The sequence below is a fragment of the Chiroxiphia lanceolata genome, chromosome 8, assembly GCF_009829145.1.
Source record: "Chiroxiphia lanceolata isolate bChiLan1 chromosome 8, bChiLan1.pri, whole genome shotgun sequence".
NCBI lineage: Eukaryota > Metazoa > Chordata > Aves > Passeriformes > Pipridae > Chiroxiphia > Chiroxiphia lanceolata.
This window is the reverse complement of record NC_045644.1, coordinates 18,504,068-18,519,236: the sequence shown is the minus strand read 5'-3', so window position 1 is coordinate 18,519,236 and position 15,169 is coordinate 18,504,068. Positions and strand designations below refer to the sequence as shown.

General features: G+C 41.6%; 1 protein-coding gene across 1 annotated transcript; it reads right to left on the bottom strand.

The window, feature by feature from the left end:
- Nucleotides 1–9,936: 9,936 nt before the first annotated feature.
- LOC116790240 (bone morphogenetic protein 7-like) lies at nucleotides 9,937–14,943 on the bottom strand. Its single transcript, XM_032695021.1, has 5 exons — nucleotides 14,649–14,943; nucleotides 14,368–14,507; nucleotides 13,702–13,818; nucleotides 12,338–12,539; nucleotides 9,937–10,704 (listed from the first exon to the last, which is right to left on the bottom strand). The coding sequence occupies exons 1-5, from the start codon at nucleotides 14,941–14,943 to the stop codon at nucleotides 10,256–10,258; spliced, it is 1,203 nt and encodes a 400-aa protein (XP_032550912.1). The 3' UTR covers nucleotides 9,937–10,255.
- Between the last annotated feature and the right edge of the window lie 226 nt (nucleotides 14,944–15,169).

The window sequence follows — 15,169 nt, the reverse complement described above, 5'->3', positions numbered from 1 at the left end:
TGCATCCGAGACATAGGCTCAGCGGAGAGAGATGGCCCTTGCCTCAGCCCGGGTGAAAATTAGACTTTAAAGTACCCAGATGAAATTTTCAAGTCAGGGACGCGGGATTGGATCAAATCACATAAACTGCAAAAAAAGCAAGTATAATGGCGCATAATTGGTTCTGTAATAGCATTACACAAGGATAATAGCCTGTTATGGCCCCCTGCACATTAAGTGCTTCCCTGGCGTAAAGCCTTTATGATATTAAAGGGGGAATATAATGATATTTTGGTTATTAAATGCGTGTAATTAATTTATGCACCACTGAAAATAAAGTTGGTATTATGACCCACTCAAGATGCATCAGAAGATGTAAGTCAGACAACTGTTGATAAGTTCTGGTGTCTATGTTTCGTCTAGACTGCTGATTTTATTTTGGAACAATTGCTTCTCCGGCAGACTACACAAATTTAATATTTTATAAACATTGTAATGTTCTGTGCAGGAAGGGCGAGCAAATCTACACAGGCTCTCTTAGATCTGCACGTTCATACCAGAGCAAAGGAGATGGATACAGACAATACAGGTGCAGAAATAGAGATTTTGAATAGATGATGTCTTTGGAAAGTTATTTTGCACATATGATCTCATTATATAAACACAAATAAGCCTTAGAAATATCACCTGCTCTATCTGCCTTGACACTTGGCATAGATGTGGAAATTCCCCTAATATATATTCAAGTTGAAGTTATGTTTCAGCCCTGTAAAGCATTATTTTAGCAAAACAAGGCAAAAATTAATTGTACTCGAGATCCAAATTGATTTGATCTGATCTTGTCCGCTGACTTACGATTTTATCATACTAGTAACCGATTTAGAAAGTTGCATTCATGTGTTTGTATATTTATATATATACATATATATTTACATGTCTACACATTAACATAAACACTTTTATCTTTGTTTGACAACAGATATTGACTTACCATCCAGGAAAGTCTCTGAGCAGCAAAATATAGGACCAATTGAGACGGCTTCTACAGCACCGTGCAAGATCAAAGGCCAGTGTTCTGAAGCCAACTGACCTCCTTAAAACAGCAGCATAAGCTTTAGGTCAAGTAACCTTAAAAAGAAGAACATAACCCAGAGGTGCTGCCTGGGTCTCCCCTGCCAGCCTCTCCATCCTGAGCTTTAAAATGCACACAGGGCCAGCGCTGTAGGATCCCTTTGCACAGAGACAGAAGTGACTTTTCTCTGACATCGAGAAGAGAGGAGTGAGACAGTGTTTTATCATAAGAACCCCTAATAAAATAATAATAACTTCATTATGGCACTCTCAGGCCTTGCTCTAGTCAGGGGCTGCATTGCTGTTTTGGCTCCAAGACTCACTTTCCCCAGCAGTTTGAAGTCTGCAAGTTCAGCGTATTGCAGGAGGCGGAGAGGGCGGAATGGAGCACGGGGAAGTGCTCCAAGTCGCTGCTTTTTAAATAGAAACAGAAGGACTCGGAGCCGGCCGAGGCTCAACTTTCTCCCAAGGAGCAGCAGCTGCAAAACAAGGAGATAACTAAGCAATATATAATCCCCCACCCCTCGCCAGCTCGATGTCTGTTTAATTTTAATGCTCGAAACGTGGGGCTGACATAATTAAAAGTTAGCGCAGGGGAGTCCTGGGCGCTGCTCTCGGGTGGCCGGAGCCCAGGGGCGGCGGCGCCGCTTCAGCACCGCGGAGAGCGCCCGCCGCTCCTCCCGCACCGTCGGCCCGCACCGCCCCGGCCGGGGCTAGTCCCTGCTCCGGGGGAAGGATGCTGGCAGGGCTGCTTCTGGGTCTCTCCGTGCGGTAGGCGCTTTCCTGCGAAGCTGGGACCACAGTGGAAAAAATACCCAGTAAATTGCTTGGGACCATGTTTCTCTGGTGGTTCCTCTCATCCAGCTGCCAAAGGCAAGCACTAAAAATAAGCTGTAGAATGAAATAACGTACAGAGCTACAATATTTCAGAAGAAAATTCCCTTGTTATGTAAAGTCCTTAAAGTCTCTCTCATAAACTTAATTTTTATTACTGTTATTATTACTGTTATTATTACTGTTATAGTTACTGTGACTGTTTAGAGTGACATCAATATTAGTTACTAGGTCTGCAAGAAAAAGCCCAACTAAATATAATTCTGGATGGACATTCTGCTGACTGTGTCTGTCTGACAGCAGAACTGTTCCCGTGCTGCACACACAAACACACCTCTAATTTTTCACCCACAACGACAAAACCTAGGGCTGAACTGATGAACAAAATCACTGAACTGACCCTTTCCTTCAGAGCACTGAGCTTTGAGGAGCTCATTTGTAGAACTCAAGGAAGTCTGAATGGCTTAGTTTGATGAAATGAGTCTTTTGCCTTTCCATGTCCAAACACCTCCTTTCCCATGATTCTCAATACCTGATTACAGAAAAAAGCTAGCAGCTAAAAGGTTATTTTACCCTAATTCATGTGCAGTAAAATGTATTTTCCAATTAACCAAATTTGCCGATTTGTCCCGCTTGGACACTCTTATAATTTATAATGTAAAAGTGTTCTTTCTTTATCTAAAGACCAAGGTGACTGCTTTTAATTTTCTGTAACCTCTTTACACTTGATGTTCACCAGACTCATAATGTTAATTGGCTTCATATACGGATCATCAGTTTAATGAAGGAATAAATCCTATGTTGCTTTATGTCCCTCTGTTTTAACAATGATTGCTTTAATGAAGAATGTGACGTGTTTGAAATCAAAGCTGCAGGAGACATTAGAGGGGTTTTTTTATGATGACTGAAATGCTTATTTAAAGCTAAAACCATGAGGATTCCATATTTCAAAAGATTTCCTTTAAATCATTTTCCATGAAAATTACTGACACATTCTTCACCAAAGAACTTTTTCTTTGCAATTGTGGTCAGAGACTAAGAATAACATAGTCTTGTAATATAAACACTGCAATTAAGTTATGAAAATACCTCTAAGCTGATTTTATATCACTGTAGTTTTCATTCAGAGTTTAAGTAAAACTCCCAGAGAATTAAAAGGACTTATGCCTGCCTAAATAAGGAGTATTTTGGGGTAACTAATAAATCTCTCTGTCAACCCATTGTATTTTCATTGTTCATGAAATACCTGAATGAAAATTACAGGGGAGAAAGAATTGTCAGTTCACATACAAAAGCTATGGATCGCTGTAGTCTATTTTTCCCCATGGGAATTTTAAGGATTTCAGGAGCAAGGGTAAAATGTAATGAAACATGGGCTCATAGAGGCAGGTGACTGCAAATCAGAGCATCAGTTAGGTCAAGCTGGAAAGCGGCAATTAGACACAACTCCATGTGCTGATTACAGTAGCTGCAGCAGGTTTAAAATGTACGAAGCAAATGCATTCTGGTTATTGAACTTTTACGTTCATGTTCTCACTTGCAATGGAAGCAAGCCTTGTTCCTCTCTCTCTCTTTCAATTTCTCTCTCTCTCTCTCTCCCTCCCTGTCTTTCCCACCCCCTTTTAATGGGGACTGCATAGACTGGTATGCATATACTGGTATATATTTTCTTCTCATTTGAGACCTGCTGTCTGGACTGCAATTAAATGACCTTTAGATATAGCAAACTGCAACATCAGAGAGGAAAGTCTCTTATGAAAGCCTGGACAAGGGTTGAGCAACCTTGTTTTCAGGGGATTGCCTGGGGCGTTCCGTGAAGATATTGTACAAAGGTGTTTCTTTCCAGGTGTGTTCTTTCCCAATAAAACAAGTCTTCTAAACAAGATTTGTGAAGAAATGATTTCCAAGAGAGCAGTTATAAGAGTGAGAAAAGCAGTAGCATTATTTGAAGGAAGAAAAATGAGATACAGAAAGATTAATTGATATATTTGAGTTGTCTATAGTGGACAACTACTCCAGAACAGAGCTGTACACTCAGACTGTGTAAGTTAACATCTTAAATATTTAACCATCCCATTGGAGAAAAGTTTGTTTGTTTGTTTTGGTTGTGGGGTTTGTTTTTTTTTTTCCCCAGAAACAGCTGCTCTGGCTTACCAGAATACAATGTTTTTGAAAATTGAATAGATGTCACATAAAGTGTTTGATGTGATTATGGATATTATTCAACCTGGTCAAAGGCAGAAAAGTAATTTCCTTTTGCCTTATCAGTACTCAGATTTAATGGAAGATTGAGAACTGCACATGTCACACTTAAAATTTGAAAAAGATGATATTTCAGATTTAGGTTTGCACTTTCTTTGGGTGGTCCTTATTGTCTCATCAACAAACCAGTTTATTTGGAATTTTTCAGATACTCGGAAGTCTCTAGGAACTGGCCTTTGAAATATGCACCAGTTGTATTATTATTTCTCTCCTGTTCTGATGAAAAATATTTGTGAACAATGTAATAGTCTCAAAAATAGCTGTTCAGTTTCAGGATCCTCATCCATGAAGAGCTACTAAAACAGTGACCTGCTTTTCAAAGATGTTGGCTGTTGTCTCAGCTTTAAGAAATCCTGAAAACAGCTCACATTTTCCAGAGACATGTTCTCTTGATTTCTCTGCAACTCCTTGTGTTAACAAGACAGGGTAATTGGCTTTTTTGTAGAATAAACTTATCTCAGATTTCTAGATGAGCACAGAGATGGTTCAACACCATGTTTATGTTATCTGGATAGGAATTTTGATGCTCTCATGGTCACCCTGCTATGACTTTGAAGTCAACACTGCTTTGACCAGAAGGTTGGACACAGGTGACAAGCAGAGGCCCTTTCCAGGCTATTTTTTTTTATGTGATTCAATTCTTAAGTAGCATTGGTAAATCAAGCACAGGAGTATTTTTTTACAAATATTTTACATATTTGCCATATTTTACAAATGGCAAACTAAATAACTTCTTCCATTCCCCCAAAATGGTGCACATCTTCTTTTTGTGATACAAAAAGCATAAATTTTAGAAAATAAACAATTCTCAGAAAGTATTGGTTGATCTAGTTAAGTTAGATATTGAGTGGGTTAACTAACATGTTTACATTTGCTTATTTTTTCTAAACAGAGATGATGCCTTAACTCCAAGAGCAAATGTCTGTCTCTCCTGTCAAGAAATCAGAGTTTCAATTTCTATCTCTCAATTCTCTTTCTTGCATCACCATCTGTTCTAAAACTGATTTTGAGCCACTAAAACCTTGACACCTTCCACTTACAGCCTGGACTGCAGCAATAAAATGGGAATACCAGGACCAGCAGTGGAGACTCAGAATTTACAGCTTATTCTGAAAATTGTGGTAAGTTATTCACAGCAGCACTTCAGCCCTAGGGTTTTTAATGTCAGGAAAGTTGGCCCAATGCTTAGCCTGATTTAACCCCGGGGAATTTTACAATTGTTTTGGGGAAATTATACTTTTTTTTCCTTGTAGTCTGTGAGTTTTGAAGACACAGTTGCTTGGCCATCAACACTGGCTCGGCACATTCCGCAGAAAATTTGACATAGACAAACAGTTGCTTACTATGTGGATCACACTACAGAGTCTATACTGGTTTTTATCATAGGTTTTGTGCTGCCTGACAATTCAATTTAACCTGATATTTAACCAAGCAAGATTTCTGTGAGCAGATCTGAACCAGCGTGCTGGGGTTTAATGTTGCTTTGTGTCACAAGGCCTAGATTTATACATCACCAAATCGTGGTTTTAGTTAAAGGTGAGTCACCTCTCAATATCAGGTCATTTTCCCAGGCAAAACCTGCAGGTTTGGTTTTCCAGAATAAGACAGGCTGTGATCTCAGCCTGAATTAGGGCAGTTAGTATCTGCATGAGTCTAAAGCTACACACATCCTGTGACAACAGAAAGTTAGCAGTCCCCCTTATTCTGTGAATGGCTTCTAGCAATAAACCTAGTGGGAAGAAAGAAAACATTTTATTAGCTGCTTTAGCGCATTCACCGAAGGTAAGGCAAATTCACACCTGTTAACTACTCTCCTTAGCGGTGAGCTGCACTTCAGGCCAGAAGGGGAGAAGTGGCTTAGGTGTGACATACTTTTGCACAAAGCCATTGAAATGCACCTTCTGGATGTGGCAACGTTCTCAAATTAGCCCGAGCACTCCACCTTGGTCATGGAAAAGTTGCACCATCATTTAGAGAAACCAGGAGTGAGGCTACCTCTGAACGTGAACACACGTGCACATGGGTGCATACATAAGAAAGAATGCGCATGTATACGTGTTTGTATTTGCGTATGTGATCTGAAAAGGACTGGTGATAGTCCACAGGGTTCGATATCTGTGGGAAAGCCCCGGAACTTATCATAGGCACTCAGTCACTCCTCTCTTTCCAGGAGACAAAGTCCAGGACTATGAATAAATACTACCCTTCACGGGTCTTTCAAGAAATTGCCGCATTTCCTACATTGAGGACAAGAAACTGTAGTAACTACCCCAGGCAGTCTGGAAAAAACATCGAGCATTTCAAACAGAATGCCTCACATGGAACAGCATTTTCAAGCCTGCAGAGAGGATAGAGTAGAGCAGAGGCTTTGCAGTTGCTTACAACACTGCTGTGCTCCAGTTTCCTCAGGGCAGGCACATTTATCTTGTCCCACCAAAGGAAACCGTCCCAGACCGATTTCCCCAAGCCCATCCCTTCTGCCCATCCCAGGACATCCAGAGTGTATCCCTCCTCCTGCTTCAGTACCAACAAGTACTTTCGGTCATCTATGCCTTGTGAAAGCTGTACCACACAAATCCCTTAAAACAAACATTTCTACAAACAGGAGACCACTCTCTTGAATTCGTACTCCCTACTGTTAGTTCTCTCCCACAATATACTGACACCCCACTGCCATCTCACTGTGGTGTTGTCAGGGCCAGGCTTAGTGTTCTACTCACCTTAAGCAGTACAGTGTGACTGCACATACCTCACATGCATGGACCACTTTAGTTCCAAAATTGGACCAAGTGCTTTGTCGTGGGGCTGAGCACAACCCTACAGCTTCACCATGGGGTTGGATTCTCTTCTAAGGTTGTCTGAGACATTCTCCCTTTGAAATACTGCTTTCCATATGCCTGTGGGTATAAAACATGAGCTGCATTGCTAGAGGAGCATCACACTGATGCCATGCTATGGAGAGGACGCAGAGATCCTTGAGACGTCAGAGATCTGAGCCAGCAGTCCTCGAGCTGCAGAGTTGAGCGCTGTACAGATGCTCCACAGGGAATGGTTGAGGGCACTCTGCTTCCAGCCCAGGTAGGCCCTCGCTGTGGCTGTGCCCTCTGAGGCTTGGAGCTGGAGGCAGGGTAGACATGATGCAATGCTCTTGGTCCTTTAATATGTAGCTCTTCATCTATATATCTCCAGATTTCAGTTCCCGGGGTGTGATGTTCTTGGTGGCAGCCTGAATATAAAATCTGCACTCATTCGTTTTTGTTTCTGCTCTTTACAGGGACAGTTCTTCAGGGCCAGGTGGTCTCCTTGTTGGTCTTGGTACAGTGCATCACAACAGGGTTTGCTGCAAGCCTTGCTTTCTCCTGCTGCTGAGGTGGTGCAACATGGTACAACAATGCTCAGTTTGAGTCACCAATGCTTCTTCAGACTGGCCATGCTGAAGACAACTCCTATTCCCTCTAAAACCCTGGCTGTTGCTGTTTGGTGTGTCACCTAACATATCATATTCTGATTTAACCAAGATTCCAATGTGTAGATTTTCTTTTTTGGAATTCTTACATATTTCAGCTAATGAATAATAAGAAAATTCACCTTTATTCTAAACCAAACCAAAATAAAAAAGGTAACAAAAAAGGAGCCTACTTGTACTTAATTGTTATTCTAATTACAAGTTGTGGTGTAGTGTAAATTTTTTCCCTTGGCATTATTATGAACCTCATTTCCTTACAAAGTCCAGGATAAACAATTCCAATATATTTTGTTTTAATTATCAGGGTTTAATGGGGCATAATGAGACTATGTTGAGTGGCGCAGAAAAAAAAATAATTTAATGTGTGCAAAACTACTGAGTGCTCCTAGCTTGCCTGTGCATATTTCACCTATTGTAGGGCAGCACTATGTTAGCTAATATTCAGTGTGCCCATCATTTATTTATTAATCATATTTGCTTTTCAATAGAAAATTTTCCTTTTTTTTTTTTTTCCTGGATTCTGAAACAAGAAGAAACACATTAATATATCCTAGGAAAAAATCGAACAATTCTCTAGGTTGAGTAGTGAAGGATGAAGCTGATACACAGCTGATGGTGCTGGAAGCATTTGTCATGCATGGACAGAAGATGAGTATGTTGGACACAGAAACTGCCTCTGCCAGTCTGCTCCAAATGCTGTCCTTCTTCCAGTGTTACTTGGCTGTGAAAACTTATGACTTCAGTTCTTAGGGCCTCTACCAAAAGAAGCACAGCTGATATCAGCTGAAGTCACCATTCAGAAGTGACCTTGTCTGGACTCTCACTGTAGATACATTTTCCCACTCCCAAGGTGTGGTTCCTACAGACTTAAAACACCACAGGTACTTCTGCAGTGAAAAGGTTAAAGTGCAAAAGAGTAGCCTGGGAAATAAACCAGTAAAATGTGATCCTTTATGACCCTTCAAGCTTTCCAAGGTCCCTTTGCCAATGCCAATTGCCCAGCCATGGCTGGGTGTGGCTGATGCAGCAGTTAGAACCACACCACTACCAGATTTGCATTCCACTTCACCAGGGTGACCATACACCGAGATCAAGGTGCTTTCATTTCAGGAACAATCACTGGATCCTTCCTGAAAAGAAACTCATTTATTCTGCTTATCCCTTATACTTCTTGATACAGAGTCAGAGGCCTAGATACAGTACTCACCATAGCCATTGAGAATGTCCTGTCTTCTGGAGAAGTATTTGATTCAGGCCTCTTGGGAGAAATTTCAAATACAACATACAAAACAGACCAATGTCACATTACACTTATTTAAAAAATCAACATTTTATATTACAGATTAAATTGATATACCCAAAGTGTTTGGGTTTTAAATAAAATAAATTTATTATAGACATTAGTATTTACAGAAAGAAAAACATCACATAAATATATATATATATTTTTTTTAAGTCTCATTGGAGTAAAAGAATTCTCCATGAAGTTTCTACCCATGGGAGATGTCATATTCTGTGAGAAATCAGCCTCCTTCAAGGATTAATAGAGACAAGAAACCTAACCCGGATAAAGGTACAACTCAGTGAATTGACTGAGGAACTGTACTGGGCTAGTTACTTGCATGAAACTGTAGCAAGACTGAAAGACCTCAGGGGGCCCCTTACAAGTCTATGTCCTATTCTTCAAGGAAGAATGGAAGGGTATCATTGAGTACATTCCACCAAACTTGCCTCAGACCAGGGACAGGACCAGGCCAGCATCCAGCATGTTCCCATGGACCTCCAAAGCTTAATGGTTTTCTTCCTGCTAAACTATGAGTATTCTGACCCAAGCTTAGGATCCCATTGTACAACCACTGTCCAAACACACAAAGGCAATCTCTGGTGCCACACAGCTGAATAGCCACAGCAGACCATGGTGGAAGAGAATGATTTCACAGAGGAACTGGTTGACCCTTCATTATACAGAGTTGTAGCCCTGAGTTAGAAGCCAAATGTGCTGATTCCCAGACAAATACTGACTTTTGCATTCCCTCAGACTGGCTAGCAAGTGCCATGGGGACTTACAAGGAGGTTTCTGCATTTGATAGAGCTGCATAAAGCACAGGGAAGAAGTGCTTTTCCCAATAATGCATCATCAGCAGGTGGTAGAGGCCTCCAAGATGAGCTGTGGGCAAATACCTTGAAAGCTCAGTGTAGGAGTGTACATCCCTACTGGATCATGCAGCCAAAACTGAATAAGGTTGTGTTACTAAGACACCTGCACCCCATCCTGGATTGAGGCAGGATACCACGCCTGTTAAATCACAGAAAATTCCGAGCATTAATATACAGAACAAGACCTTAATTTGAACAGTCAACTTGATCTGTTTCAACTCCCTCACATAGGAAGTCCTGATTTTAATAGTTTCCTCTGGTGTACAGGCACTCAAAGAGCTCTCCATGGAGGTCTTGAAGTTCACTACTCTTCAAAAGTCAGCCACCTTTCCACAGAGCCGTGGTGAGAGGAGAAGGATTTAAAGTACAGATAAGTTTCTGACTCTCCTACCCTGTAAACTGAAATACCATCTCCTCTGGTATCTTCAGTGACAAATGGGGAACTGAATCCAGGTGCACACCAAATGCAGACAAAAAGAGGTCCTGCTAATGACAACCACACCTTGTTACCACCATGTCTTTATAATTTTTAAGGACCACATTCTCTTTGTCATCAAAGTAGAGAAGGTTGAGGGACTTCAATTGATCTGGCACACAGCAAGGCATGCTGACATCTTGAGATAGTTTCAGTGTATGGACGATGGACTGAACTGTAGCATGGTTTGTTGCATTTAGACTTTCCCCCAGAGGGAAGAGACAGGATCCTGTGCAATAAAATGCATTGTATCCACTCGGATGAATAATCCATCCTGACCAGCCAATAGCACGGAAGTCTACATAGAGTTCCCTTCGATGACATGCTGTTACCTGGCTTTTGGCAGAAGGGACTGGGGCAGCTCGAGGTCTCCTGCCCGTGCTTGCACTGCTGCTTTTGCTGACATCTGTTTCATGAGGCACATGTGAAGTATCAATTTTGTCAGGGTTTATTTCTGATTCTGAAAGGAAGTTGTGTGTTAATATTTCACAAATGAAATTCATTTACTAAGTGCAGTATTCTGCATGAAAATACATTCCATAAATCTACATCAAAGCCTTCAGAGTAGATTTTGAAATGGCAGTTGACCTGTGAAAGTACCAGAAGGGGTGTGTATTCAATTGCCATTTCAGTCATATTTCCAAACCTGCCAAATCTTGCATTTAACTTTGTGTGAAAAAAAGCGCCCCAATTCAGCAGAAAAAGAAAGAGAAAACTCGGTTATCTACAAAATACATTTCATGAACTCCACAGTCCCTCTTCAGGGCTGAATCTGGTCAGAATGGTATTAACAGTCTTCATACAGCCACTCCTACAACACACATTATGCTGAGCAGTGTTAACTGAGGGTGGAGATCACAGCCTCTTTCTCTCGGGTATTCTCCCACAAACTCTACTCGTACACCTGCAAAACAGAGTGTGCAGTAACCTGGTAATGTGTAAAGTAACATTTTAAAAAATATATTTTTCAATTTTTTGATCTGAAAAAATCACCACCAGGTTTACGGAACTCTGCTAAGGAATAAAGCTTACTAATAATAGGGTGCTTTCTGAAGTACTTTCTGAGAAGCCTTGAGATCTACAGAGACCTCAAGATCCATCTACAGAGGCTGAAACTCACTGATATGTAGAAGAACAATCTGTGTAGTCACTGACCACAAACAACAGGTAGGTACTAGGGAGTTTCTTCATTGAGAAATTTCTCAATCTTGGCACAGTATCCCATGCAGAGCTTGATTCTCATTAAATTGGGATCTAGGATTTCATTATTAATTTTTCTTTGGAAAACAAAAATAAACAGGTCAACCTCATTTTTACTTTTAATCAATTTCACTATCTACTTCTTAATTTTGATCCAAGTCCTACCTAGCTTCTTTCTGATATTGAAATACGATCGTTTACCAGAAAAGCCTGCAAAGCCAGAACTGCATTATTTTTGCCCCTCCTCCCAACTTTTGCTCTTTGCATTTATCAGGCCCTAAAAATCCAGCCTGAGTTCGTTTTACAGGAAGACTAGTGGGAGAGGTAAGACATTGTTTTGTAATTTAAGGTATAAGGGCGTTGTCTTTGATGAAAGCAGCCTTTTGTCACAATGCTAATTAGTCACTGAAGTTAAATAGGTGCTTAAAAACCAAGCCAAGGACAGAGAGGTTCAAATTGCTTGTTTAACAACCTCTTTCACTCTTGAAAATTACACTTAATAACTCTACTTACAGATACTTTACCGGCATTTTCACGAAGTTTTCCAAGTTTTTCCAGTCTAAACCTAATATACAATTTTCACCACCACAAAAATAATAAAAATATTACTTAAAAAATAGAACGCCCATCCCTTTACAAAAAAATAAACTAGGTTCCCTGTAGGCATTATGAATATTTCCTGCAAACTCAATTTTTCTCAGGGGAGAGGCAACTTAAGATGCTGGGTGATCTACTAACAAGAACTATCAAATTAAACTCTGATCAGTGACAAAGCTGAACTTCAAACATGTTCAATACTGCAAGTAAATAACTGAGGTTAGGTATACATGAGGTAGCAGGAGGTATCAGAAGCTGAACAGACAGTTCATATTCTAAAACTCGAGTGAACTTACTTGTGAAGGACAGTACAAAGCTGGGAGACCTCTGTTTGTTACTGTTAGTGAAGAGAACAAGGAGAGCATTTCTACTCTCCTGTAAAGTGTCCTGGCTCTTGGCAAACTTAATCAGGTTGTGTTCAATTCTATTGTTGAATACGTGTGTCGTTGTTAACAATAAGCCATGGTTGGAGCTGCTGTTTCCAACCCACTTGGAAACCTGGTAGTGACAGGGAAGTGAAATAATATTGTTTCAATATTCCTATTACAGCATTATGATTAAGCAATGTTTATCTTAGGAAAAGGGAGCAGGCAACAAGCTGTGAGAGTATCAGGTCATATATTATGACAGAATTGAGATAACTGTATAGCTGAGAGTCCACTGAGTTTAGTATTTAAATCAGTTATTCAGCACTTAAAAAACAAAATGTAAAAATACAAAATATGCATACCCCAAACCTATATTTACAGCAAGATAATTAATGTCACAGAATTTACCAGTGAATAAATGTGTGTAAGTATTAATATTAAAATAAACACTCTTTGACCTTCACCAGATACATATTTTTCATAGCAATCTCAACAAAGTAATATGAACCCTCCAGACTTTCCATATCGTTAAGACTCATTTAAATTTAACAAACGTGGCATTTGAAGAAATTAACTTGCAATCAAGCACATTTTCTTATCTAATTGTTATAATTACACACTAATAGATAAGGCCAGGCCATTCTCAAGCAGGAATATCATGACTTAAGATGCAATTTGACCAACCATCCAAGCACACTGTTCAGCCGGATCCTAAAGCTTAGGCAACAAAAACCACTGTCACAGAGTACAGTTTTAAACCCCTCAAAATGTTTGTCTTAAACCACGTGTGCCTTTTTTTTGCCATGGAGAGGCATTCACCTACTTGCGTTACAGTTTATGGATATCTACAAAAAAAATCTTGAAGCTAACAAATAAAGAAGTGTACAGAGAAAGTTAAATGAAAAGCAATCCAAGAGCATACTGCTCTACAGAAATGTTGCCAGAATAAAAAGGAGAAATGAAAACTTACTTGTGGTGCACAATCAATGCCAAATCCTTTGGCAGTCTAAGGACTAACACATTATTGTTTTTATCACAACAACATACTTGGCCTGATGTCCCTCTATCGATTAGTTTTGTGTTACTCAATTCTCACCATGCCTGTGCTGCTAGCAGCATATTAACACTTCTTTAATTCAGGTAGCACCAAGTGTACTTCCAAGTGCAGAGAGAAAGCTTCTCCCTCTTCGGTTTGAATTGACCACAAACCTCAGCATAATGGCAATGCTGGTGTTATGAGCTGTCACCTTAAGAGATTTAGAAATAAAGTGAAGTCAGACTTCTCTGCTTACGGTCTGCGTGACATTGAAGACTTCCCAGCCTTCTGTGTACAGGGACAATAATCTCGATGCAATTAGATGTTTTTTCTGTGGCTTACTTCCACTCTCCAAGAGCTCATACACTTCCACCTTGATAATAGCAATACGACAAAACCAATAAGAAATTAATCCAATTGTTCTTCCAGCAAAACAAGAAATATGAAGATTATGCACATTTCTGCTACATCATAATTGTAATTCTTTACCATCATTCTAAATAAGGCAAAAAGTAGGTTTTGGACTGGACAGTTTAACAGAGAAAACAATTATCACTACATACATGTACTTCTAGATGAGTTCAGAGGCAGGATGTCAAACTGTTTGATATTACAGGAAAATAACCTAACCATTCCTATTCTATTTTGAACACCTAATATCTTCAAAGTCTTCTGTTTCTCCACAGCTTTGTCTTCAAGTTTGTAAAAAGTCCCATCCTGCTCTTTACCAGAGAAATATACACTCAATATCAAACTCCCTGTTTTCTTATGAATCCCTGGTTACTATTATTATTTTTCAGAACAGCTCAAGCAGATAAAGTTCTATTCGAATTTGGAAACACCTAAAATCCCAGAAAAGTATGGTATGATAGGTCTGACATTGGTATAGCACAATTAAGTGTTTACCTATTTTACCACTTACTTTGCAGAAGTGTTTCACGTCGGACCTTCTGGACACACGTGCCATCTTGAGCTTGAAGACCCTGAACTCTGCTTTCAGCATCTGCTCGCCCTTCTCCATCGCGCTGATGTCGAAGTAGAAGTGATGCTGGTCCACGAGAACTGGAAAAGACCCTCCTTTAGGAACACCGCCAGCCCCGGCAGCACCAGCCGCGTACCCCACCGGGTCTGTGCCCCTGTGCCGTCGGCCGGGCGCTGCGGGGGCCCCGCCGCTCTGCCGTGGGGATTCACCCCCCGCCCCACCTCTGTCCTCGAAGCTCCGCACCACGTCTCCCTGCAGCAGCCCCGGGGCGCGGGTGATGCCGTTGGCGTCGGCCACCTTGTTGAAGAGATCCACCATGAACTGCGGCGGCTTCTTGCGGGGCAGTACGTCGGGCGGCAGCTCCTCGATGTCGAACACCTCCCGCAGCCGCTGCAAAGCCGCCGCTTGCACCTCGCCCCGCGGGCCGGGGGCCAGGGACAGGGCGCCGGCCGCCCGCAGGCTCAGCAGCGCGGCCAGGCACAGGTACAGCGCCGGGCAGGGCGGGCGGGCCGCCATGGACGGCACCGCGGGCTCGGCGAGGCCGCCTCGGGTGCCCCGCACAGCGCTGAGGGGGCAGCGGCCCTTGCGCGGGCCCGGCCCGGCCCGGCTGAGCGCGGCCAGGGGAGTGCGCGGAGCGCCGGGCAGGGCGCGCAGCCCTCAGGGCCAGGAGCCCCGGGCATGGGCGGCCGCGCCGCGCCCCGGCCATCAAGGGCTCTTAAAGGCTCGATGGGGCATCGCTCGT

What these genes read in the sequence shown, in the direction of transcription:
- LOC116790240 (XM_032695021.1), bottom strand. Translation starts at nt 14,943, where the DNA reads ATGGCGGCCCGCCCGCCCTGCCCGGCGCTGTACCTGTGCCTGGCCGCG. An exon ending in GCGGAGCTTCGAGGACAGAG is followed by an intron (nt 14,508 to 14,648) that starts GTGGGGCGGGGG and finishes GGTCTTTTCCAG; the next exon opens with TTCTCGTGGACCAGCATCAC. An exon ending in TCTTCAATGTCACGCAGACC is followed by an intron (nt 12,540 to 13,701) that starts GTAAGCAGAGAA and finishes TGTCACTACCAG; the next exon opens with GTTTCCAAGTGGGTTGGAAA.